Source organism: Ahaetulla prasina, chromosome 3, assembly GCF_028640845.1.
Source record: "Ahaetulla prasina isolate Xishuangbanna chromosome 3, ASM2864084v1, whole genome shotgun sequence".
NCBI classification, from domain to species: Eukaryota; Metazoa; Chordata; class Lepidosauria; order Squamata; family Colubridae; genus Ahaetulla; species Ahaetulla prasina.
This window is the reverse complement of record NC_080541.1, coordinates 225,849,116-225,877,074: the sequence shown is the minus strand read 5'-3', so window position 1 is coordinate 225,877,074 and position 27,959 is coordinate 225,849,116. Positions and strand designations below refer to the sequence as shown.

Below are 27,959 nucleotides of genomic sequence, written 5' to 3'. Positions count from 1 at the left end.
TTCCTAATAAACAGGAAGCAGCAGGTGAAGCTAAGCAAGATCACATCAAATACCTGTACAATTAGCACAGGGGCCCCCCAAGGCTGTGTGCTCTCCCCACTTCTCTCTGTATACCAATGACTGCATCTCCAATGATCCATTTGTTAAGCTACTGAAGTTCGCAGATGACACAACAGTGATTGGTCTCATTCGAGACAATGACGAATCTGCATATAGACGAGAGGTCGAATGACTAGCCTTGTGGTGCAACCAAAACAATCTGGAACTGAACACACTCAAAACCGTAGAAATGGTGGTAGACTTTAGGAAACCCCCTTCCATACTTCCACCTCTCACAATACTTGACAACACAGTATCAACAGTAGAAACCTTCAAATTTCTGGGTTCTATCATATCGCAAGATCTCAAATGGACAGCTAACATCAAAAACATCATTAAAAAAGGACAACAAAGAATGTTCTTTCTGCGCCAACTCAGTAAGCTCAAACTGCCCAAGGAGCTGCTGATCCAATTCTACAGAGGAATTATTGAGTCTGTCATTTGCACCTCTATAACTGTCTGGTTCGGTTCTGCAACCCAACAAGAAAAACACAGACTTCAGAGGATAATTAGAACTGCAGAAAAAATAATTGCTACCAACTTGCCTTCCATTGAGGACCTGTATACTGCACGAATCAAGAAGAGGGCCGTGAAAATATTTGCAGATCCCTCGCATCCTGTACATAAACTGTTTCAACTCCTACCCTCAAAACGACGCTATAGAGCACTGCACACCAGAACAACTAGACACAAGAACAGTTTTTTCCCGAAGGCCATCACTCTGCTAAACAAATAATTCCCTCAACACTGCCAGACTATTTACTGAATCTGCACTACTATTAATCGTTTCATAGTTCCCATCACCAATCTCTTTCCACTTATGACTGTATGACTATAACTTGTTGCTGGCAATCCTTATGATTTATATTGATATATTGATCATCAATTGTGTTGTAAATGTTGTACCTTGATGAACGTATCTTTTCTTTTATGTACACTGAGAGCATATGCACCAAGACAAATTCCTTGTGTGTCCAATCACACTTGGCCAATAAAATTCTATTCTATTCTATTCTATTATATACAAAGTCAACTTTTTATTGCCCCCAACAATCTGGGTCCTCATTTTACCCACCTTATAAAGGATGGAAGGCTGAGTCAACCTTGGGCCTGGTGGGACTTGAACTTGCAGTAATTGCAAGCAGCTGTGTTAATAACAGACAGACTTAGTCTGCTGAGCCACCAGAGGCCCTTACTTGACAACAGCAATCAACAGATTGACAACAGATTGACAACAGCAATCAGAACGGAGGGCAAGAAGATTTGGATCCTGCTTGAAGCAGCCAAATAAGCATATTTAAAAAAGGATAATTTTGTTTTTATTGACTATGGATGCCGCTGTCTTTGCAGCACAAGAATTGCCCTTGCACAAAGGTAACTCTGCAACTGACGAAATGCAACCGTTTCATTGTTTGTTTGTTTTTTTTCCTTTTCCAGGAGCAATTGTGTGAAGAATTGACCTCCTTTGACCTGACTCCCTATGACTTAGCTTCAGCCGTTGATGCCATCAACATCGTCTTAGAAGACCAAGCCAAAAAAATTGAACAGAATGAATTTAACGCTGAATTCAATATGGAATACAGCAACTCAGGTAGGATTGCCTCTGCGCACAGGAACCTACAAACTGACTGGGCCACCTAAGAGTGATTGTTTTATACCACAGCTAGTCCTCAACATACATGATTTGCCATGATGGTTGTAAAATGTGTCAATCACGTAACCCAATCTGATTTTACAACAATTTTTGTGACGGTAATTGATTGTAAAAACGTGGTTGTAAGTGCAAGCACCACAGTTGTAAGTCTCAATAAAGGAAAACATTTGCAGCTCAGGGTTGAAATGAAGGCTCCTTGGTGCTCTCTGAACTTGCTTGTTTTCTTGCAGACATTTAATTACCCAACTAGGTAACATCATCAGGGCTAGTTGTAAGGGTGAACCATTATAAGTAGTCCTCGACTTGCAACAGTTCGTTTAGTGACCATTCAGAGTTAAAATGGCACCGAAAAAAGTGACTTTTCACATTTGCGAGCGTTGTAGCATCCCCATGGACACATGATCAAAATTCAGACGCTTGGCAATTGACTTATTTTTATGTTGGTCGTAGTATCCTGGGGTCCTGTGATCACCTTTTGCGACCTTCTGACAAGCAAAGTCAATTGGGAAGCCCGATTCACTTAACAACAGTTTGATTCATTTAGCAACTACAATGATTCGCTTAACAACTATGACCAGAAAGGTCATAAAATGGGGCAAACTCGCTTAAACGTCTCACTTAGCAACAGAAATTTTGGGCTCAGTTGTGGTCGTAAGTCGAGGACTGCCTGTGTTTGCTATGGGTGTGGGTTTTGGCAAAAACCAGCAGTAAGTGCTGGTTTTCAACAAAACGGTTCTAAAATGTTACCGGTTGTAAGTCGAGGACTACCTGTATGCATACTTTCCCTTGTGTTGAAAGGATAACTGAGTGGGTGGGACATCCTGAAGACAATTTATGCATCCAAATAGCTACAGAAAGTAGAAGAAAACATTAAACTGATCCCAAACTCTTTAAGACTTTAAAAATCTACAAAATGCTGACCTGGGCCAGAAAAATACAATGACATTTTATTTATTTATTTATTTATTTTATTTTATTAGATTTTTATACCGCCCTTCTCCCGAAGGACTCAGGGCGGTGTACAGCCGAAATAAAATACAGAGTATATACAATTAAAAGAAATTAAAAGAAACTATTAATAAATGGCCGATAATTTAAAAATTTACAAATATTTAAAATCTCTAAAACCCCAATTTAAAATCAACTATTTATGCCAGTCCTGCTTGAGTGAATAAGTATGTTTTTAGCTCACGACGAAAGGTTATAGGTTATAGTCACACAAGCCAATCCCAGCTAGCAATCAACTACGGTAGTTCTATTTTAGGCTAACTGAAGTTTCATCAGTCATCAAAGATAGTAGAAAAAACGCATTGCAAAGCTTGATTTTTTTTCTGTCCCGGATTTGCCCTCGACTTTAAATAAATGATTCTGAGATAACTTAGAAAGAAATCATCTACCCACCTTCTCTTATGTTTATGCACAACCACCGCTATTTTTTGGTGGAGAGTTGGCAAAGGAGGTGATAAAACTGTGCAATTCTGGGCCAGTTTGGGGCACAGGGATTTGAAAGGATTGCTTTTTTTGTCAAAAGGCCTAGTTTCTTCCCCCCCCCCCCCAATCTCAGGGAGTAATCGAACTCTGCATGATTTCATAAACATAAAAGACGGTTGTTAAGTGTGCTGCAGTGGGCACACAGCCTACCTCCGTGCGATTGTGCGCCATGGCTGTTTTGAAACGGAAGTGGCTTGCAAGATTCCCGTCAAAGCTCTTGAACACCTTCTTGTCTTTAATTTTTTCGCCCACCACAGAAGTCTGAAATAAATCTCTTAAAAATAGGTACAAAATATATCACGTGAATATTTCTCTTTCTATGAATATATGGAATGATAGAAAAAGATGGCATCTGTAAGTCTAAATTGAATGAAAACTCCTTTTCTTGAAACAGGGCTGAACATGGAACTTGAAGATATAGCAAAAATAAAACGTAAGTACCTTTTTCCTTGTGAAGTTTAGCCAAAATAATCCTATTCAGGTAGTCCTCGCCTAGCATCCACTCATTCAGCAACTGTTTGAAGATAACGATGATGCTAAACAAGGAGACTAAACAAGGATTGCCCTGGTAGTTATGGCTGTTGCAGTGTTCACATGGTCATGTGATTGTGATTCAGGCACAGTGACAACATCAGAGTATCCTGCACTCATGTGAACATCACTTGCGATCTTTACTTCCAGCTTCTGACAAGTGATCAATAGGGGAAGCCAGCAGGAAGTCGCAAATCCTGATCATGTGACTACAGGAGACTGCAACCACCTAGGATTCACCAAACAACGGCAACTGGAACTGCCAGAAGTCATGTGACATTGTACTTACAATCACATCACTTAGTGATGGAGTTTCTGGCACCAGTTACCGTCAGTAAGTGAGGACAACCTGCTCCAAACTTCACCCAGTGTTCAGTTTGCATTTCTGATCTGTTCACAATTATTAACTGAACCTGGCTTCCCCATGGATGCAATCCAGGGACACTGCAACTGTCATACATGTGAGTCAGATGTCAAATGTGAATCACGTGACCACGGGAATGCTGCCGCTATCATAACTATGAAAAATGGTCATAAGTCAACTTTTTTCAGGGCCGTCGTAACTTCGAACGGTCACTAAGCGAACTGCTGTAAGTCGAGGACTACCTGTACACGCAACAGAGTAGATGCCTTGCCATCTTCCATGAACTGGATTAAGCATCCATCGGTACCCACATTAAATTTTCACTCCCTTTTCCTTTTATCTGCCCTAAAGGGATTCTCCTGCAGCTAGAAAGCGCTATTGATGACGTAGAACTCTCATCAAGTGAAAGTGGATTCACGGAAGATGGAAGGTAGGTTCCAATATTAAAAACAAAAAAACAAATCTCTTCCAACTTGGTGTTAGAGTAACCTTTATTTTTGCACGCTTCTCTGTTCACCCGCTTGTTCCGACCAGAGTCGGGACCGGAAAATTCCTCATTAAGCAAGGCATCCCATGACTGCATCTTTTTTTTTTTTTTGCTGGGGTCATTAAGTGCATCACTACGGTTGTTAAGCAAGACATCCTGTGATTGCAACTTGCAGCCTTCCCTGCCAGCTTCCCTGCAGCTCCACTCGTGCAAGAGAGAAGAAAAGCCTGTGGTGTGCTGTGCATGCAAGTGAAACTGCTGAGCGCACACCCTGGCCCGTCTCTCATGTGGCCTGGTTCCAAATAGGCCATGGCCTGTTAGTGGCCCCGGGGGTTGTGTACCCCTGATCTAGAATTTGATGGTGGAACCCTGCAGTCACATTGAGGGGGAGGATACTTTGTCCCATAGTTGATGCTAAGCCTAAGAGAAATCGGAGAACACAGAGTAAAGAACAACCACAATGCTACATCTTACAAAGAGCTAAGAGCAACATAAAGCAGACGTACACCCCTTCCCGGCTCACATACGCCAGGCTGGAGACCAGATGCAGTTCTGAGCAGCTCCAGGCGGTGGGTCTCAAGTGGCATCCATTCCTTTTTTGGGGAGCTCCTGCTAATGAGCAGATCTTCCATCTTGGTAAAAATGAGTTATTTAAGGCCTTCATTTTGACTCTTAAAAGGGTGTTCCTCTTCCATATAAAAAAAAGCATCGAATAGAATTCTTTGTAGAGTAGAATTCTTTATTGGCCAAGTGTGAATGGACACACAAGGAATTTGTCTTAGGTGTATACGCTCTCATTGTACGTAAGGAGAATAAAATAGATTCATCAAGAATGAAAAGGTGCAACACTTACTAATAAGCTATCAAATCATACTAGGAAACAAAAACAATATCATTGAAAGATACAAGCATCATGGTTATAGTAATAAGTGGGAAGAAATAGATACTAGCAAGGAAGAGAAGAATGTCCCTTCTCTCTCCTTATCTTCCCAGTTTGAGAGCCGTGGAAGGATGCTGCATTTCTTAGATCTCTAATTAAGCAAATTTAATAATTAAAGTCAGAGCCTGTTTTCCTTGGCATTTGGGGAAACAACTGAAATAATGCAAGAAAGATCTATCAATCTATCTTTTGTGCAGACCCTGGTGTGCACATATTTCACCTTTCCTGCGAGAGCTGCATTGGTTGCCGATTTGCTTCCGAGTGCAATTCAAGGTGCTTGGTTGTCACTTTCAAAGCCCTTCATGGCTTGGGACCAGGTGATCTGAGGGACTGTCTCTTGCTGGTCACATCTACCTGACCCACCAGAGAGAGAAGGCAAGCAATGTTGCGGGTCCCATCCCTGAGGTGGGACCCAGAAGGAGGGCCTTCTCCATGGTGGCCCCCTCTTTCTAGAACATCATTCTCCCAGAGATTAGAATGCCCCCCCCCCCGACACTCTTCCAGAAGGTGCTGAAGACCTGGTTCTGCCAGCAGGCCTGGGGAACCCAGAGTGGGATCAGGGAGCCCATTGAATCCCTCGTGTGATCTGCTGTTGCTGGGGTGGGAGGTGGGGGGTGATTTTGTTATATTGTACTATATTAATTTATTTGATTCTTTTTGTTAGTTGTTATTGTTTTAAATGAGGTTTATATTCTGTAAGCCGCCTTGAGTTGCCATGGGCGAATAGGCGGCAATATAAATTCAATAAATAAATAAAATTATTTATCTATCTATCTATCTATCTATCTATCTATCTATCTATCTATCTATCTATCTATCTATCTATCTATCATTTCTCTCTCTGTCTCTCTTTCCTTCTATCATCTACCTATCATCCATATCTATCTATCTATCTATCTATCTATCTATCTATCTATCTATCTATCTATCTATCTATCTATCTATCTATCTATCTATCTATCATCCATTATCTATCTATCTATCTATTTATCTATCTATCTATCTATCTATCATTTCTCTCTCTCTCTTTCCTTCTATCATCTACCTATCATCCATATCTATCTACTATCTATCTATCTATCTATCTATCTATCTATCTATCTATCTATCTATCTATCTATTTTTCTAATTTATAGGCCTTCTTGTGATTTAAGGAGACTCTAGATTGCTTATGATATAATAAAAATAGAGATATAAGAACCATTATCAATTTAAAATGGATTTAAATGGTGGGGTCCTTGGTACTCTCTCAGCTTGGTGTTTTTCTTGTAGATGTTTCATTACCCAATTAAGTAACATTATCAGTGCTAGAAGGGAATGGTTTTGCAGGGAGGAGGAGGAGAAGGGAGGGGGGAGAGGAGGAGGATTGTCCTTGGTGTTCCCTGATCTTCGTTGTTTTCTTACAGACGTTTCATTACCCAAACTAGGTAACGTCTTCAATGCATTGAGGATGTTATTAGGTGGGTAAGGAAACCTCTGCAAGACAACAATTAGGTTCACAGAGCACCAAGGGACCTTGCAGTTGAAACCTGAGCAACAAATATTCTCTTCCATCAGATTAAAATTACAAAATATTAAATGCAGAGTTAAGAGATCCCAGGTTAGCCGCGGAGGCGGTGCCTTCTCTGTCACTGCACCAACCACTCCAGCCTGCAGCTTCTCCTTCAGGGCCCCAAGACAACTGGCAGAGTCAGGTTTTAAGGCTCTTCCTGAAGACCAAGAGGTTGATCTCACCTCCAGCAGAATAGAATAGAATAGAATAGAATAGAATAGAATAGAATAGAATAGAATAGAATAGAATAGAATAGAATAGAATAGAATAGAATAGAATAGAATTTTTATTGGCCAAGTGTGATTGGACACACAAGGAATTTGTCTTGGTGCAGATGCTCTCAGTGTACATAAAAGAAAAGATACCTTCATCAGGGTATAACATTTACAACACAAATGATGGTTATAGGGTACAAATTTAACACTTAATGATACAACTCTTAATGATAATCATAGAATAGAATAGAATTTTTATTGGCCAAGTGTGATTGGACACACAAGGAATTTGTCTTGGTACATATGCTCTCAGTGTACATAAAAGAAAAGATACGTTCATCAAGGTACAACATTTACAACACAATTGATGGTCAGTATATCAATATAAATCATAAGGATTGCCAGCAACAAGTTACAGTCATACAGTCATAAGTGGAAAGAGATTGGTGATGGGAACTATGAGAAGATTAATAGTAATGCAGATTTAGTAAATAGTTTGACAGTGTTGAGGGAATTATTTGTTTAGCAGAGTGATGGCCTTCGGGAAAAAACTGTTCTTGTGTCTAGTTGTTCTGGTGTGCAATGCTCTATAGCGTCATTTTGAGGCAACTGGCAGAGTCAGGTTTTAAGGCTCTTCCTGAAGACCAAGAGGTTGATCTCACCTCCAGCAGGAAGATGTTCCAAAGAGGTGGGGGGGCGGACCTGGTAGAGAAGGGTCTTCTCCTAGACCTCACCAGCCAACATTCCTTGGCTGATGGGGTTTGTAGTAAGCTGGTTCTGCCAGAATCATCGGTAGAACCGTAAATCCATATGCCGTCTTCCCTTTAGCAACTCTGGGGAATGGCTGCTATCTTCCTCCTCCACATGTCACCCTCACAGCAACCTGTGATTTAAATTAGCTTGCAACATTTGTGCGTAAACCCATTGACTTCCCTCTTGTTAAACCAGAAAAATTATTTCAGAACCGTTCCTTTTAAGACGAGTGGCGCCATTGATCTCTGCAGGTAAACCCGGGATCAGCTGTCGCAGAATGAGGCTGACCTTTCTGCTAACTTATACTTTCAATGAGGCATCGAGCTATAAAGTCTACTGTCTCCTTCCTCCCCACCTTCTTTTTGAATCCAATGTCAAGTGTGGGTGGCATAGTGATGATTTATGGCAAGTTTTAAAAAAAAAGATAATCGGATTTTGTAAGCGAAGAATAACAGCATGTTTTTCATCCTACAGGGAAAGGAAGGCTGTTTCCTTTCAGGATGTACTAAAAATACTTTCTTAACAGTGTGTTTCTGCTTGAATCTCTAGCTACATCTTTGACTTGTTCGCAAAGGCTCAAATCACATTCCAAACCCAGAATTCTCTCCTTGAATCACTGGAACAAATTGTGCAGTATTTAGCTGGCCGTAAGTATAGACCTCATTTTTACGAGAAAAAGATTGTCTTGGGGAGTACAGGAAACTGGAATAATAATAATAATGACGGTTGTAGTGTCCCGGCCGGGGTCACATGATCCCCTTTTACGACCTTCTGACAAGCCAAGTCAATGAAGAAGCCAGATTCACTTTAACAACTGTGTCACTAACTTAACCGCGGCAGCGATTTAGTTAACAGCTGTGCCAAGGAAGGTTGTAAAATGGAGCCAAATTCACTTAACACATGCCTCACTTAGCAGCAGAAATTTTGGGCTATGCTGTGGTCGTAAGTCGAGGATTACCTGTATTTTACTGCCCACCCAGCTGAGTTCTGCACCAGCTGAAGTTTCCCAATGCTCTTGAGGGTGGCCCCATGTAGAGCACGTTGCAGCAGTCTAAGCAAGAGGTTGCAAGAGGGCAGGGGTGACCATGAGAAGGGCCTCCCGGTCCAGAAATGGGCAGATGCTGGTAGATTCTCCAGTTTTGGCTCTGTTGGATCAAGGTAGCCTGGCATTTATCCTAAATAGGTATTGTGACCCAGGTTCCTGGACCCGGACTCCTGGACTCGGATGATTCAGAAAGTGAGGGAGAAGACCTGGCAAGCCCTGCTTCTCTTGGGCCCTCTCCCTCCCTGGCACCCACTCAAAGGGAGGAGGAGGGGCCGGCAAGGCCTGATTCTCTGGAGCCTTCTTCTGATTTGGCAATGCCCCAAGAACAGTTTTGGAGTGATGCAAGACTGCGCAGACGTGACCGGCGTGCGCAGCAGAAACAGCGTTGGGATAAAGCCAAGGAATGATGGACATCTGCAGAGACTATAAATAGGAGGCGGGACTTCCTGGTTTTTTGTCTTGGACTTGAATTTGCGCGGGCAAACTGTATCAATGGAGGGAAGAATATATTCGTGAGTAATTCTGGCCTTATCTATAATTTCCTCGTTATCTCCAGAAACTTGGCAGGCCCGTGGGTAGACGTGGCCAGGACATTTATCTATGTAAATAAAGTAGAAGAGGAGGCCTTTGACTGACTCTTTGTTGGGAGTATTGGGGGAGGGAAACAGAACAATAGGAGCTGTGTTATAATGAGTGGTGTGCAGGTAGTCCTCGACTTACGACCACAGTTGAGCCCAAAATTTCTGCTGTTCAATGAGACATTGGTTCCGTGAATTTTGCCCCATTTTACGATTTTTCTTGCCACAGGTGTTAAGTGAATCACTACAGTTTTTAAGTCAGTAACATGGTTGTTAAGCGAATCTAGCTTCCTCATTGCCTTAGCTTGTTCAGAAGGTCGCAAAAGGGGATCACGTGACTCCAGGACACTGCAACCGTCATAAATACGAACCGGCTGCCAAACGCGTGATTTTTTTTCATCCCCTGACTGGGGGGATGCTGCAACGGTCATAAGTGTGAAAAACGGTCGTAAGTCACTTGTCACTGTAGTTGTAACTTCGAACGGTCACTAAATAAACTGTTTGTAAGTCGAGGATTACCTGTACTGAACTGACTTTGAAACCATCCAGGAATTATGGTTGGTATAAACAAGGCCATAACAATCAATGGAATTGGCTGCTTCAATAACATTATGGTAAGGGATATTAGCTTTTTAAAATGCCCAGATCTGAGTTAAACCAGCCCCCCCCCCCCAACTCCTGTTCTATGGACTGGCACCGGGCCGTGGTATGCCAGAAACTGGGCTGCACAAACTAGGGGAGACCCAACTGTGGGATGCAGGCAGCACACGAAACCACGCCCCCTCCAGTCTGTGGAAAAACCTCCCCATGGAACCAGTCCCTGATGGCTTTTTTTTTTTGTTTTTGTTTACATTTATACCCCGCCCTTCTCCGAAGACTCAGGGCGGCTTACAATGTATAAGGCAATAGTCTCATTCTATTTGTATATTTTTACAAAGTCAACTTATTGCCCCCCCAACAATCTGGGTCCTCATTTTACCTACCTTATAAAGGATGGAAGGCTGAGTCAACCTTGGGCCGGGCTCGAACCTGCAGTAATTGCAGGCTTTGTGTTCTTAATAACAGGCTTTACCAGCCTGAGCTAAACCGGCCCCTAACCGGCTTAGGGCCAGGGTACTTACGGGACCGCCTGCTGTTACCGAATGCCTCCCACCGACCTGTACGCTTGCACAGAGAGGGACTCCTTAGGGTGCCGTCCGCCAAGCAATGTCGGCTGGCGGCCCCCAGGGGGAGGGCCTTCTCTGTGGGGGCTCCCACCCTTTAGAACAAACTTCCACCTGGACTTCAGCAACTGCCGGACCTTCGGATTTTCCGCCGAGAACTGAAGACCTATTTGTTTGTTCGCGCAGGACTGGCATGGGATTTTAATAGGATTTTAATTAGTTTTAATGTTTTAACATTTTAAAATTTGGGTTTTATTCTAAATGTTTTAATTCGGCCATTTGTAAAATAAGTTTTTTAAATTATGGTTTTATGTGTATCCTGTTGTTGTTTTTATCATGGCTGTAAACCACCCTGAGTCCTTCGGGAGAAGGGCGGTATAAAAATTTAATAAATAATAATAATAATAATAATAATAATAATAATAATAATAATAATAATAATAATAATAATAATAATAATAATAATAATAATAATAATAATAAAAAAAGGTTGGGAGCCGCTAAGTTAGACAAAACCTTTAAGTATCTTATGATCCCCCCTTTCATCCTCTTAGCTTCTCTCTCTTCCTGTTGAAATGCTCCCCAAATCAGGTTAAATCTAATTAAAAATCTAGAGGAGTTTTATAATAATAATAATAACAGAGTTGGAAGGGACCTTGGAGGTCTTCTAGTCCAACCCCCTGCTCAGGCAGGAAACTCTACACCATTTCAGACAAATGGTTATCCAACATTTTCTTAAAGATTTCCAGTGTTGGGGCATTCACAACCTCTGCAGGCAAGTTGTTCCACTGATTAATTGTTCTCACCGTCAGGAAATTTCTCCTTAGTTCTAAGTTGCTTCTCTCCTTGATTAATTTCCACCCATTGCTTCTTGTTCTACCCTCAGGTGCTTTGGCATACCTAGAAAGCATACCTAGCCACAATCAGCCCACATCTGCCAGTGGAACAATTAAATGTCTTTTTTTCTTTTTGTATTTATCCATTAATGATGAATCATTTTGAAACCATTTCTATGGAATATGTTAAGTGCTTTTGACAGGTTTCGACCTGCTAAATCCAATTTTCCGTTTCCAAATAATCCACTTAAGCACCCGTCTTAAAACTTTGAGTAAACAAAACTGTTTAAAGACTTTTGATCACACACGTATGCCAGTTAATATTAAAGAATGCTAACCCGGAAACCTTTGAGACACATAAATTAAAATAACTCGATTAATTTGATTCCTACATTGGCCGTAGGGTGATCCCTGTCAAATAGGAATACAGTATCTGAGTCATATCAAATTCACAAGAAATTGTTCCAATGTTCTGGAGCAGTTCCTCTGTTTGTAACCCTTCAACTGTTTGAATTACAAAGTGATGAATGTTTCCATTTTTAAGGATACTTGTGTTTTGGGTCCCCGCCCCCCCTTGCTGGTGACCTGGTGTCTGTTGTGACTTCCCGTATCATTTAACTGCATGGCTGAATGAAATACTGTTGTTACACATGCTCCCCAGTTCACTTTATGATCGCACACTCAACAATCCCACCAGGCCTAAGGTTGACTCAGCCTCCCAGGTAGGTAAAATGAGGACCCAGATTGTTGGGGGCAATAAAGTTGACTTTGTATATAATATACAAATGGATGAAGACTATTGCTTGACATAGTGTAAGCCGCCCTGAGTCTTCGGAGAAGGGCGGGATATAAATGCAAATAAAAAATAAATTAAAAAACCCCTGGTCATTAGCCACACTTGAATCACATTCAACGGAAGACTGAGATACAACCGGTTCTTTGGAACAGGGCTCTTCAACCTTGGCAACTTTAAGCCTGGTGGACTTCAACTCCCAGAATGCTGGCTGGGGGATTCTGGGAGTTGAAGTCCACCAGGCTTAAAGTTGCCAAGGTTGGAGATCCCTGCTTTGGAAGACCTGAAGACCCCGTGAATTTAAAATAAGAGCAAAACTTTACTGGTCAGGTCAATCAGAATAGAGCTGAAAGGGACCTTGGAGGTCTTCTAGTCCAACCCCTGTCTCAAGCAGGAGACCCTATACCAGTGATGGTGAACCTTTTAGGCACTGAGTGCCCAAACCGAAAGGTGCCTGTGCCAGAGTGTCAGAAACCCGACGGTGCGTGTGCCCACTGAGAGGGCTGTGTGCCACCTCTGGCTCATGTGCCAAAGGTTCGCCATCATACCCGATACCATTTCAGACAAGTGGCTGTCCAGTCTTTTTTTTAAAAACCTCCAATGTTGGAGCGCCCACAACCTCTGGAAGCAACTCATTCCACTGATTCATTGTTCTCACTGTCAGGAAGTTTCTCCTTAATTCCAGGTAGCTTCTCTCCTTCATTAGTTTCCATCCGTTGTTTCTTTTTTTTGTTTGTTTGTTTACATTTATACCCCGCCCTTCTCCGAAGACTCAGGGCGGCTTACAATGTATAGGGCAATAGTCTCATTCTATTTGTATATATTTTTACAAAGTCAACTTATTGCCCCCCCAACAATCTGGGTCCTCATTTTACCTACCTTATAAAGGATGGAAGGCTGAGTCAACCTTGAGCCGGGCTCGAACCTGCAGTAATTGCAGGCTACTGTGTTCTTAATAACAGGCCTTACCAGGCAGAGCTAAACCGGCCCTTGTCCTGCCTTCATGTGCTTTGGAAAATAAGTTGATCCCTTTTTCTTTGGGGCAGCTTCTCAAATACTAGAAGACTGCTGTCATGTCACCCCTTGTCCTCCTTTTCTCTAGACTGGCAATACCCAATTCCTGCAACCGTTCTTCATTTAAAATGTGCTTTTGTTCTTTCTCACATGCATACAAACGCTCCTTCACACTTACCAAGGTCCCTCACAACTAGGCTGCTAGGCACTAGGGGACGGTGGTCACCCAGTCTGGATCCAAAGACAACCCAAAGAGTGGGTGGGCTTCTGGACCCCTTTTATCCCCCAAAGACCTTGCTTTGTTGATTGACAAGATTGGCAACTACTCTTACCTCGTTGATTGACAAATCTGGTAGCTGTTAATGGGATTTGGGGAGGAGTTTTCCATGTGATCAGACCCAAGTTCTTTTGTCCGGTTCAGGTGGCATTTACCCCCCTTATTTTCGCGAGTTCTAGTCTTATCTTAGGCGAAAAAAACAGTTGGGTGATTTTGGGACAATCAACAAGAGGCTATGAGTTCTGGTCCCACCTTAAACATAAGAGAGAGCTTGGTGACTCTGGGCCAATCAATAAGAGGCTGTGAGTTCTAGTCCCGTTTCAGCATGAAGGCTGGTTGGCTGATTTTGAGCCAATCACTCTCTCTCTCTCTCAATCCATCCCACCTCACAGGTTTGTTGTGGGGAAAATAGGAGGAAGAAGGAGTCTTGAATATGTTTGCCACCTTGACTTGTTTATACAAATAAGGGCAGGAAATAATAATTATTTCCCAAAGGGATCCTTTCGACAAGATTCCTGGCTTTTTATCCACCCTTCTTGTGTACCTGCTTCATCTCTAGGTATGGCAGCTTCACCCTAGTCTCACCCTGTGCATTGAAATCTTTCCATGTAAAATTTCACAGGCCTCAGAGCAACAGACCCCTCGCATCCTGGACATAAACTGTTTCAACTCCTACCCTCAAAACGATGCTATAGAGCACTGCACACCAGAACAACTAGACACAAGAACAGTTTTTTCCCGAAGGCCATCACTCTGCTAAACAAATAATTCCCTCAACACTGTCAGACTATTTACTGAATCTGCACTACTATTAATCTTCTCATCGTTCCCATCACCAATCTCTTTCCACTTATGACTGTATGACTATAACTTGTTGCTGGCAATCCTTATGATTTATATTGATATATTGACCATCAATTGTGTTGTAAATGTTGTACCTTGATGAAGGTATCTTTTCTTTTATGTACAGCATATGCACCAAGACAAATTCCTTGTGTGTCCAATCACACTTGGCCAATAAAAATTCTATTCTATTCTATTCTATTCAAAGATGATTAGGGGGCTGGAGGCTTCCAAGGCTAGACTGGGTGGTCATTATTGTCAATTTTTGGAGGAGCTGTTCGGACTGAATTGATGTCTTTGGCCCTTAAGACTTCTGATTATCATCCCACCATATACAGGTAGTCCTCGATTTACAGCCACAATTGAGCATGGAATTTATGTTGCTAAGTGAGGAATTTCTTAAGTGAGTTTTGCCCCATTTTACGACTTTTCTTGCCACGTTTGTTAAGTGAACCGCTGCAGTTGTTAAATTAGTCACACGGTTGTTAAGTGAATCTGGCTTCCCCATTGACTTTATGTCAAGGTTCCAGAAAAACCTCCTCTGCATAAAAAAAACTCAGAAGCCATTGTCTTTCAGAGTTCTTTACTCGCATGAGGAAACTGGCACACGATGAGTGAAATTCCAAAACTGAACTTCCGGATTCTTTTCCCAGTTATACAAACCCCAAGAGTCCCACCCCCCTGACCCCTTTGATGGTCACATGGTCCCACGTTCTCCCAGTCCATTCGAATATCTTCTCGCCACTCTTCCTGCAGATGTGAACACCATCCGACCTTGACCGCTTGAAGAATGTTACCATAACCCTCAACCCCCCTTCCTCCCCTCAGGGGAAAAAATGTGGCAGCGTCTGGAACCCTAAAGTCTAGTATGGTTTCCAGGCCTGACACTTTGCTTGTCAGAAGGTCGCCAAAGATGATCATGTGACACCCCCCCCCGGGAAGCTGCAGCCATCATAAATAGGAGTCATTTGTCAACCATCTGATGGTAAATCACGTGGCCAAGTGGATGTTGCAATGGTCATAAGTGTGAAAAATGGCCATAAGTCACTTTTTTCAGTGCTGTTGTAACTTTGAATGGTCACTAAATGAACGGTTGTAAGATGAGCACTACCTATATTGTGAACAAGTAGTTGGAATTTTATTTATTTATTTATTTATTTATTTATTTATTTATTTATTTATTCATATTTTTATACCGCCCTTCTCCGAAGACTCAGGGCGGTGTACAGCCAATAAAACAACAAGAATCCCCCAAAATTTAAAATACACTATCAAATTTAAAAAACTGATTCAATCGCTGTAACATTAAAATATTAGCTAAAATTTATCAAAACTAAAACCTAGGTAAAACCCTATAAAAAACCCACTAAAATCCCCATACTAAAATCAATCAGGCCAGCCCCGCTTGGTGAAAAAAGAAAGTCTTGAGCTCGTGCTTAAAGGTCCGGAGATCAGAGAGGAGACGGAGTCCCACCGGCAGCTCATTCCATAAAGCCGGGGCCCCCACAGAGAATGCCCTTCCCCTGGGGGCCGCCAGCCGACATTGACTAACCGACGGCACCCTAAGAAGACCCTCCCTATGGGCGCGCACTGGACGTATCGGACAATGGGAAGGAACTGGCGGCTGCAGGCGGTCCCGTAAATATCCCGGTCCAATGCCATGGAGCGCTTTAAAGGTGATAACCAACACCTTGAAGTGCACCCAGAAGACCACCGGCAACCAATGCAGCCTACGCAGGAGAGGTGTTACATGGGAGCTACGAGGAGCTCCCTCAATTCCCCGCGCAGCCGCATTCTGCACCAGTTGGAGCCTCCGGGTGCTTCTCAAGGGGAGCCCCATGTAGAGTGCATTGCAGTAATCCAGACGGGAAGTGACGAGGGCATGAGTGACCGTGCATAACACGTCCCGGTCCAGGAAAGGGCGCAATTGGCGAATCAGGCGAACCTGATGAAAAGCTCCCCTGGCGACGGCTGTCAAATGGTCTTCTAAAGACAGCCGTGCGTCCAGGAGAACGCCTAAATTGCGCACTGATTCCCTGGGGGCTAACGATTCAATGATATATTGACCATCAATTGTGTTGTAAATGTTGTACCTTGATGAACGTATCTTTTCTTTTATGTACACTTGGCCAATAAAACAATCACACTTGGCCAATAAAAAATTCTATTCTATTCTATTCGCCCCCCCACAGTCAGCGATGAAATAAGCTGACTGTGCCGGGACGCCGGCAACCACAGCCACTCCGTCTTGGATGGGTTGAGTCGGAGTCTGTTCGTCCCCATCCAGACCTGAACGGCCTCAAGACACTGAGTCATCACATCGACGGCTTCGTTGGGGTGGTTCGGGGTGGAGATGTACAATTGAGTATCGTCAGCATACGGCTGGCAGCTCACCCCGAAACCATGGATGATCTCTCCCAGCGGCTTCATATAGATGTTGAACAAGAGGGGCAAGAGAATCGACCCCTGCGGCACCTCACAAGTGAGTTGCCTAGGGGTCGATCACTGCCCCCCTGTCAACACCGTCTGCGAGCGGTCGGAGAGGTAGGAGGAGAACTACCGTAAAACGGTGCCTCCCACCCCCAAGCCTTCCAACCGCCGCAGCAAGATACCATGGTCGATGGTATCGAACGCTGCTGATAGATCTAACAGGACAAGAACAGAGGAACAACCTCTGTCCCGTGCCCTCCAGAGATCATCAACCAACGCGACCAAAGCCGTCTCTGTGCTGTACCCAGGCCTGAAGCCGGACTGGCACGGGTCTAGATAAACAGTTTCCTCCAGGTACTGGGGGAGTTGCCAAGCCACCACACTCCCTACAACCTTCGCCAGAAAGCGAAGGTTGGAGACTGGACGATAATTAACTAAAATAGCTGGATCCAGGGAAGGCTTCTTAAGGAGGGGCCTCACTACCGCCTCTTTCAAGATGGCTGGGAAGACTCCCTCCCTCAGAGAAGTGCTGATAATTCCCTGGAGCCAGCCCCGTGTAACCTCCTGGGTAGCCAGTACTAACCAGGAGGGACACGGGTCCAATAAACATGTGGTGGCATTCAACCTCCCCAGTATCCTGTCCATGTCATCGGCAGTCACAGGATCAAACTCAGCCCAAACAATGTTCTCAAGACGTGCCCGCGTCATCCCGTCCGGATCTACCCAATCCATGTCCAACCCATCCCGGATCTGAGCGATTTTATCGTGCAGATAACTTCCAAATTCCTCAGCCCGACCTTGCAAGGGGTCCTCCCGAGCCCCCTGAAACAGAAGGGAGCGGGTCGCTCTAAACAAGGCGGCTGGGCGGTTATCTGCCGATGCTATAAGGGCGGCCAAGTATACTTGCTTTGCCGTCCTTATTGCCACTAGATAGGTCTGAATGTGTGACCGTACTAGTGTTCGGTCAGATTCGGAGCGGCTGGCCCTCCAGGCGCTCTCTAGGCGTCTTCTCCGGCGCTTCATCTCTCTCAGCTCCTCAGTAAACCAAGGAGCCGGTCGAGAGCAGTGCTGGGTCAGAGGCCGCATCGGCACGACGCGATCCAAAGCCCCGGCCGCTGCCCTTTCCCAGGCGGCGGCGAGTTCCTTGGCCGAGCCGTGGGCCAGCTCCTCAGGAAATGGCCCAAGCTCCGTCAGGAACCTACTCGAGTCCATCAGGCGCCTGGGACGGAACCAGCGAATTGGCTCCGTCTCCCTGCGGTGAGGGTCTGCGGTCCGAAAGTCCAGGCGAAGGAGAGAATGATCTGTCCACGGCAGTAACAGTACTGCCGGCAGTAAATTTAGGTAACTTTATTTAACACCATCTTGTAAACTTGCTGTATGTTTGGTCGTGAATAACAAAACAAGGGAAACAGTATATTCAATGAATGTTTGTCGTGTGCATTTTTTGGAGGGATATATAGAAATACTATTTTCATACTTGTTTATTCTAGGTTCTGGGATATTCACTAACACCGCGGGACTGCATAAATTTGCAGATGTAATTCAGGTAAACTTTCAGTTCTTGAATTAAATATATAAAATACGTATTTTTATTATTGGTGTTCATCGTGCTTGATGTTTTCCTAACCACCACTAGATGACTCTCTAAGCTATACTTTACACTAAATTAATCAGGACAAAAGAGATGTACTTTTTGATCAAAAGGAATTTGACCAAAATCATTACACTTATGTTTTTCAAAATCAGCAACCTTAAGGTGTCTGCACTTCCAATACATCCTGGCTAAGGATTCTGGGAGTTGAAATCCACACGTCTTAAAGTTGCTTTAGACTCTATGGTGATATCTACTGTAACACATCCATGATTAATTATGTACCATCAAGTTGTTTTCAACCCCAGTTTGCTAATATATAGATGTAAAGGTAAAGGAAAAGGTTCCCCTCGCACATACATGCTAATTGTTGCCGACTCTAGTGGGCGGTGTTCATCTCCGTTTCAAAGCCAAAGAACCAGCGGTGTCCGAAGACGTCTCCGTGGTCATGTGGCCGGCATGACTCAATGCCAAAGGCACATGGAACGCTGTTCCCTTCCCACCAAAGGTGGTCCCTATTTTTTCTACTTGCATTTTTACGTGCTTTCGAAACTGCTAGGTTGGCAGAAGCTGGGACAAGTCACAGGAGCTCACCCCGTTACACGGCAACACTAGGGATTCAAATCGCTGAACTGCCGACCTTTCAATCGACAAGCTCAACGTCCTAGCCCCTGAGCCATATATATATAAATATATTATATATATATATATAGGTGTATATATTAGCAAAAAAACAGAAGAAGCTATTTCATTGCACTCATTAAAGGCCAGGAGACTAAAACAAATGAAGAACGGTTGCAGGAACTGAGTATGGCCAGTCTAGAGAAAAGAACATGATAGCACTAATCCAATATTTGAGGGGCTGCCCCAAAGAAGAGGGGGGTCATTCTATTCTCCAAAGCACCTGAAGGCAAGATAAGAAACAATGGATGTAAACTCATCAAGGAGAGAAGCAACCCGGAATTAAGGAGAAATTTCCCAACAGTGAGAACAATTAATCAGTGGAACGGCTTCTTTCCAAAACTTGTGGGTCCTCCAACACTGGAGGTTTTTAAGAAGAGACTGGACAGCCACTTGCCTGAAATGGTATAGAGCAGGGGTCCCCAACCTTGGCAACTTTAAGCCTGGTGGACTTCAACTCCCAGAATTCCCCAGCCAGCTTTGCTGTCTGGGGTATTCTGGGAGTTGAAGTCCTCCAGGCTTAAAGTTGCCAAGGTTGGGGACCCCTGGTATAGGGCAGTGATGGCGAACCTTTTCGGCACAGTGCCCAAACTGGAAAGTTTGTGCGTGCATGTGCACGCGCAACGGAGCCCTAAAAACCTGAAGACCAGCTGGCGGTCGTGCATGCACGTGCTGGCCACCTGGTCTTGTGGTTTTTGGTCTTTGCACGCTGGAGCCCCAGAAACGCAAAAGAAACAGCTGGTCTTTAGGTTTCTGGGGCTCCGGCATGTACGAAGATCAGCTGGCCAGGGCGCATGCATGCAGCGGAAACCAGAAGAGCAGCTGGCGACGGTGCGCATGCCCACAGTAAGGTGTTCTGTCTCCTTCCCCACTTTGGATTAATGAGCTGGCCTTCAGCCTCACGGCTCTTATTAGTCCTGGCAGAGAAATTGCAGCTGCCTGCCAAAGTTCAAACAAATGACTCACGTGGCAAGACTTTCAGCTCTCTTTGAAACGGTTCAGCTAAACTTTTGCTTCCTGTGGAACTGAGAGCAGTCCCAAAGCTCCTTATATATCCTGTGGGGTGAGGCTCCTGCCCCACCCTTCCCTTTGATGATGCCGCCTCTCTAATCTTCTGAAGTGCGGGTCAAGCCAAGCTTGATTATTATTATTATCAGCTGGGTCTGAAGACGTAGCCTGGGGAAGGGAGGAATCAGGATGACAGCCTCATTACGTCCTCCGACTGGTCTGGTTCTGGCTCCTGGAGCCGAGCCAAAGGAATTGATGCTTCCGAGGTAAGCCTTACCAGCCCTTCCCCCTCACTTTCTGAGTCACTTTCGGACATGGGGTCAGGTTCGGGGGCTGGAGTCACAACAAAAGGGCTCTGCCTGTCACCTCTGACACACGTGCCATAGGTTCGCCATCACGGTATAGAATCTCCTGCTTGAGCAGGGGGTTGGACTAGAAGACCTCCAAGGTCCCTTCCAGCTCTCTTCTGATTGAAATATACTTTTCCTCATTGGCAAAAGTCCAAAGATTTCATTAACTTCATTAGCATAATTAACTGCAAATCCAGTGGCTCCCCAATTCCTATCTTGTAATTGCATTGATAGTACACTGTGTGCTTGACCTGATTCTCAAATTAACCCATTTTCTAGGCTTTGCACAGTTCATTAAAATCCAAACTCATTAAACAGGCAGAAGTACAGCCAGGCCTCATTTAACATCCTCTTGTAAAGCAACCAGTCAGAATTACAACTGCGCTGAATGAAAAGGACTTTGGATGGTCCTCGCAGTGGTGGCCATCGCAGCACACACACGCACACACACACACACACACATACGGTCACGTGGTCACAATTCAGGCGCTTGCCATCCGCTTGGAATTGCAACCTTGCATTGTCCCGCAGTGGCACGATTGCCTTTTGCGATCTTTGGTTTCTGACAAGCAAAGTCAATGGGGAAGCCAGCTGGAGGTCTCAATTTGCGATCCCATCACTGGGATACTGTCACCACACGGGATTTTCCTAACAACGGCAGGTGGGGAAGTGGCACAACCGCGGTCATCAGTCAGTGCAGTCACTCAATATTTTACCCTATGACTGCAGTGGAGGTCCTGGTTCCAATTACAGTTTAGTCCTCGACTTACAACAGTTCATTTAGTGACCATTGGAAGTTACAACATCACTGAAAAAAAGTGACCGTTTTTCACACTTACAGCCATTGCAGTATCCTCACGGTCACATGACCAAAATTCGGCTGCTTGGCAACTGATTCATATTTATGACGGAGGCTAAAACATACGAAGAACGGTTGCAGGAACTCGGTATGTCTAGTTTAATGAAAAGAAGGACCAGGGGAGACATGATAGCAGTCTTCCAATATCTGAGGGGCTGCCCCAAAGAAGAGGGAGTCAAACTATTCTCCAAAGCACCTGAGGGTAGAACAAGAAGCAATGGGTGGAAACTAATCAAGGAGAGAAGCAACCTAGAACTAAGGAGAAATTTCCTGACAGTTAGAACAATTAATCAATGGAACAACTTGCCTACAAAAGTTGTAAATGCTCCAACACTGGAAGTTTTTAAGAAGATGTTGGACAACCATTTGTCTGAAATGGTGTAGGGTTTCCTGCCTGGGCAGGGGTTGGACTAGAAGACCTCCAAGGTCCCTTCCAACTCTGTTATTATTATTATTAACACCTTTTTGCGACCTGATAAAGTCAGTGTGGAAGCCAGATTCACTTAGCAACCGGATTATTAACTTAAGAACTGCAATGATTCACTTAACAACTATGGCAAGAAAAGTTATAAAATGGGGCAAAACTCACTTAACAAATGTCCCGCTTAGCAACATAAATGTTGGGCTCTATTGCGGTCGTAAGTCGAGGACTACCTGTATAATTGCCGAGCAGGGACTATTTCTTCAAAAACCATAACCATAGGGTTAAAACAAATTTAGCAGGTTATGGAAACAGAGCTACTGAATGTGGAAGTGACCTGGTTAACTATCGCCCTTCAGAGAATTTAATAATCTGTTTTTGCATAACATTATTTCCCTTCCGCCATTCTGTTCTTTCAGTCCTCCCACCCAAGGCCTACTTTGATCATCCTCATCATTTTAAAACATTCTAAAATGAAAATAGTAAAAGGAATAGTAAATTTGGAGCGAAGCACTAGGAAATTTCACAGCAGGAACAAAAAAATACCACCTATTACTCAGTTCCAGCAATTTTTTACGCCATCTGTTTATATGGCCGTAAGCAGCTTACAATCTGCAGTACGAAAAGTTCCATGAAAACAATACGAGCCGGTCTCAGAATGCTTATCAAACATAGTACCAAAGGCTAGCAGAAGGATCTTACGCCTCTGGTGGCTCAGCAGACTAAGTCTGTCTGTTATTAACAGCAGCTGCTTGCAATTACTGCAGGTTCAAGTCCCACCAGGCCCAAGGTTGACTCAGCCTTCCATCCTTTATAAGGTAGGTAAAATGAGGACCCAGATTGTTGGGGGCAATAAGTTGACTTTGTATATAATATACAAATGGATGAAGACTATTGCTTGACATAGTGTAAGCCGCCCTGAGTCTTCGGAGAAGGGCGGGATATAAATGCAAAAAACAAAACAAAAAACCCTTGGGTCACAGAGCCCAAAATAATGCTGCTTACTTGACTTATGATCACAATTGAGCCCAACATTTCTGTGGCTAAGCAAGATATTTGTTAAGTGTGTTTTGCCCCATTTTATGACGTTGAGCCACAATGCCACAATGGTTAAGGAAATCACTGTAGTTGTTCATTAGTAACCTGGTTGTTAAGTTGAATCTGGCTTCCCCACTGACTTTGCTTGTCAGAAGGTCGCAAAAGGGGATCACGTGACCCCGGGACACTGCAATGGTCATAAATATGAACCGGTTGCCAAGCATCTGAGTTCTGGTTACATGATCATGGGGATGCTGCAACGGTCGTGTGAAAAACGGTCATAATTCATAATTCATTTTTTCAGTCACTAAATGGTCACTAAATGAACTGTTGTAAATGGAGGACTACCTGTATTGGAGACTGTCTCTTCCTTGGGCTTCTGTGCGCCAGTTGTGTCCTTTCCTGGACAGACAAGTCCAGGAAGTCTTAACCGTGGTCGTAGGTCGAGGGCTACCTGCAGTAATAACACTGGGGAGAAAGATAGGCCGAAATAAAGGACAGAATGAATTGTTAATATCCACCATGGTTGTGACTGGAAGCAGCGAGCAAGATATTTGATTGCATGTAACACATTGTGAGCTTTGCGAGGCCAGTGAGGCAATTCAGGGGAACCACTCGGGTAATGAGGTAGGACTACGAAGACAATAGGGCTCTGAAAGAACAAAGAGGCATATTCCATGAATGGAGTTTCTCTGCAGGGAGTTATTTTCCTTTGCTTTTCCGAAGCAATGCTTGTCTTTTTCCCCCCCCCTATTTCTTCTTAAATGGGCTTTGTCCTTCGTTCCAGGAAGTTTTGTAAACATACATTTCAGAACACAGATTTCGTTGGAAAAAGAAAAAATAATTCTATTGTTTTTCTTTTGGTTCTGTTTGGATAACATTGCAGAGAAGTATTAAAATGGATAAGGCCTGCATGCAGCAACGCCAGGAACAAAACCCAGAATTTTGATGTTTGTTGCTCAGTCTCTGTTAAGGATTTAATCATTTGTAGGCAAACTTCTCTTGCCAAGTATGGACATTTTAAATGGGCTTCGCTGATTGTACAGATAGTCCTTGACTTATCACCACCATTGAGCCCAACATTTCTGTTGTTAGACATCTGATTTCTGCCCCATTTTGCGATCTTCCTTGCCACAGTTGTTAAGTGAATCACTGCAGGTGTTAAGTTAGAAACCCATTTGTTAAGTGAATCTGGCTACCCCATTGGCTTTGTTTGTCACAAGGTCACCAAAGGTGATCACATGACGTTGGGACACAGCAATGGTCATAAGTATGAACCAGTGATTAGAGTGCAGTACTGCAGGCGACTTCTGCTGCCTGCTGGCTGCCTGCAATTTGGCAGTTCAAATCTCACCAGGCTCAAGGTTGACTCAGCCTTCCATCCTTCTGAGGTGAGTCAAAGGAGGACCAAAATTGTTGGGGGCAAGATAATGACTATGTAAAATCATTTAGAGAGGGCTGTAAAGCTATATATAAATCTAAGTGCTATTGCTATTGCTAAGCATCTGAATTTTGATCACATGATTCTAGGGATGCTACAAAGGTAGTAACTGGGGAAAATGATCATAAGTCACTTTTTTCAGTGTCGCTGTAACTTTGAACGGTCACTAAATGAATCGAGGACTACCTGTGTGCTGCTATTCAGGGGGTCATGTTTTCTATTGTTACAGTGATTCAATGCTGTGATTGAATTTGTTAAGAAGCCAAATGAAAAAAATACAGGGTTTGTAATAAAGTGGTCTCAGACAGATCTCGTGGACAGATACACAAAATCAGCTACAGGTAGTCCTCGATGTGTGACCTCAATTGAGCCAAAAATTTCTGTTGCTAAGCGAGACATATGTAAAAGTGAATTTTCCCCCATTTTACAACCTATCTTGCCAGAGTTGTTAAGTGAATAATTGCAGTTGTTAAATTAGTGACACGGTTGTTAAATGAATCCGGCTTTCCCATTGACTTTGCTTGTCAGAAGGTCGCAAAAGGGGATCACGTGACCCCGGGACACTGCAACAGTCATAAATATAAACCAGTTGCCAAGCATCTGAGTTTCGATTACATAATCATGGGAATGCTGCAAAGGTCATGAAAAACAGTCATCGTTCACTAAATGAACTGTTGTAAGTCGAAGACTATCTGTATTGAGAGGTTTCTGAGACATCTGTTAGAAACGCAAGATGGGCCAGTAAATGGTCCCCATTCCCCCAATAGAGGTCAGTGGTAGCTGCGGGTCTCCAACTAATCATGATGAGAAACTGATGTTAATCACCTTCAGATCAGAAATACTTTTAAAAACAGAATGGCTTTTACCAGAAGTCAGAAAACCCATAAAGAAAAACATCCCCGCCAATACAAGAGAATATTTGTATTTGGACTTTGGGGTTCCGAAGGCTCGATGAGATCTCACTCATCATCTTCAGGCTGGAGTTTTTGGCTTTGTTCTTATGTGACAAAGTGTGGATTTTAACTGCTGTTTCTCTATAAATACTGGTGGGGGGGTGTATTTTGAATTGATGGCCTAGTTGTTGCAAGCTGATTGGTTGGCTGTGTTGCTACATATTGATTGGTGAATGGAGCTTTTTTACATTTTTTAAATTTTAAATTTTACAGTTGCTTTAACATCTGTAGTCATGAAAACCTTTGAAAGGCTAGTGCTTTCCTACCTGAAAACCATTACGGATCCGTTGTTAGACCCCTTGCAATTTGCATACTGAGCAAATAGATCAACAGATGATGCTGTTAATATGGCTCTGCACTACATCCTACAACATCTTGAGTCTCCAAAGACCTATGCAAGGATCCTTTTTGTAGACTTTAGTTCAGCATTCAATACCATCATTCCAGACATTCTTCTAACTAAGCTAAACCAGCTACAGGTACTGGAACAGACTTGTAAGTGGATCACAAGCTTCCTAACAAACAGGAAGCAGCAGGTGAAGCTAAGCAAGATCACATCAAATACCTGTACAATTAGCACAGGGGCCCCCCAAGGCTGTGTGCTCTCCCCACTTCTCTTCTCTCTGTATACCAATGACTGCATCTCCAATGATCCATCTGTTAAGCTACTGAAGTTCGCAGATGACACAACAGTGATTGGTCTCATTTGAGACAATGACGAATCCGCATATAGACGAGAGGTCGAACGACTAGCCTTGTGGTGCAACCAAAACAATCTGGAACTGAACACACTCAAAACCGTAGAAATGGTGGTAGACTTTAGGAGAAACCCTTCCATACTTCCACCTCTCACAATACTAGACAACACAGTATCAACAGTAGAAACCTTTAAATTTCTAGGTTCTATCATATCGCAAGATCTCAAATGGACAGCTAACATCAAAAACATCATTAAAAAAGGACAACAAAGAATGTTCTTTCTGCGCCAACTCAGTAAGCTCAAACTGCCCAAGAAGCTGCTGATCCAATTCTACAGAGGAATTATTGAGTCTGTCATTTGCACCTCTATAACTGTCTGGTTCGGTTCTGCAACCCAACAAGAAAAACACAGACTTCAGAGGATAATTAGAACTGCAGAAAAAATAATTGCTACCAACCTGCCTTCCATTGAGGACCTGTATACTGCACGAATCAAGAAGAGGGCCGTGAAAATATTTGCAGATTACTCGCATCCTGGACATAAACTGTTTCAACTCCTACCCTCAAAACGACGCTATAGAGCACTGCACACCAGAACAACTAGACACAAGAACAGTTTTTTCCCGAAGGCCATCACTCTGCTAAACAAATAATTCCATCAACACTGTCAAACTATTTACTGAATCTGCACTACTATTAATCGTTTCATAGTTCCCATCACCAATCTCTTTCCACTTATGACTGTATGACTATAACTTGTTGCTGGCAATCCTTATGATTTATATTGATATATTGACCATCAATTGTGTTGTAAATGTTGTACTTTGATGAACGTATCTTTTCTTTTATGTACACTGAGAGCCTATGCACCAAGACAAATTCCTTGTGTGTCCAATCACACTTGGCCAATAAAATTCTATTCTATTCTATTCTATTCTACAGTTTTTTAAATTCTGGGAATTGAAGTCCTCCAGTTGAAGTCGTCCAGGCTTAAAGTTGGAGACCCCTGAACTAGAGAGCCAGCAAAATCATAAGATCATAGTGAAATCCCTTTTTCTGATAAGGGGAAGGCATTTTCTAATGCTACTTTACTAGAAATGTGGCTGGATTTGTCACCCATTTAATTCTAGTTTTTCCCTCTATTGTAGACTGTTTTTAATTTTGGCTTATCAGAAGGGGCGCCCGGCATCGTAGCAGGCCGTGTGGTCTCAAAATACTATAAGGTAAGTAATACCCTTGTAAGGCAATGATATATTCTTTAGTTGCTTTTTGCTAGAAAATTAGAGTATGATTTTCAAATCTTTGTAAGATTTCAATAGGCTAAATAAGAATTGTTTCAAGTTAAGTGGCACCTAAACTTAAGTTAAATTTAAATAGACACTACATTTTAAGGAAATGGAAAGCACAGGTTTCACAGCTCTTCAGTTTAACTTCTGGGGTTTTTTAAGACTTTTCTTTGTACTCCCTTTATTATTTTTGTAAATAACTGAAGACGGTGAACGTATCTAATACTCCTTCCTCCAACTATTTTCTCCACAACAGCAATCCTTTGAGGTGGGATGGGCTAAGAAGAGAGGACTGACCCAAAATCATTCAGCTGACTTTCATTCCTAAAGCCAAACAGGAAGTCAGTCTCCTAGTAATTGGTCCAAAGTCACCCAGTGGCTTTCATGCCTAAGGTAGGATTAGAACTCAGAGCCTCCTGATGATTGGCTCAGAATCACCCAGCAGCTTTCATGCCTAATGTGGGACTAGAACTCACTGTCTCCTGGTTTCTAGCCTGGTCCCTTAGCTACTAGACCAAACTGGCTGTTGTTAGTTACTCTTTTCTAAAGTGCAATCCATCTGTTTCT

General features: G+C 43.2%; 1 protein-coding gene across 8 annotated transcripts in view; it reads left to right on the top strand.

The window, feature by feature from the left end:
- Nucleotides 1-27,959, top strand: part of RTEL1 (regulator of telomere elongation helicase 1) — a 157,968-nt gene that overhangs the window by 27,517 nt on the left and 102,492 nt on the right. For all 8 annotated transcript variants that reach the window (XM_058177924.1, XM_058177926.1, XM_058177928.1 and 5 more), the window contains exons 10-15: nt 1,537-1,690; nt 3,639-3,677; nt 4,491-4,569; nt 8,636-8,733; nt 18,556-18,611; nt 27,255-27,329. In XM_058177924.1, coding sequence (XP_058033907.1) covers nt 1,537-1,690; nt 3,639-3,677; nt 4,491-4,569; nt 8,636-8,733; nt 18,556-18,611; nt 27,255-27,329 — 501 coding nt within the window. The remainder of the gene's footprint in view (nt 1-1,536; nt 1,691-3,638; nt 3,678-4,490; nt 4,570-8,635; nt 8,734-18,555; nt 18,612-27,254; nt 27,330-27,959) is intronic.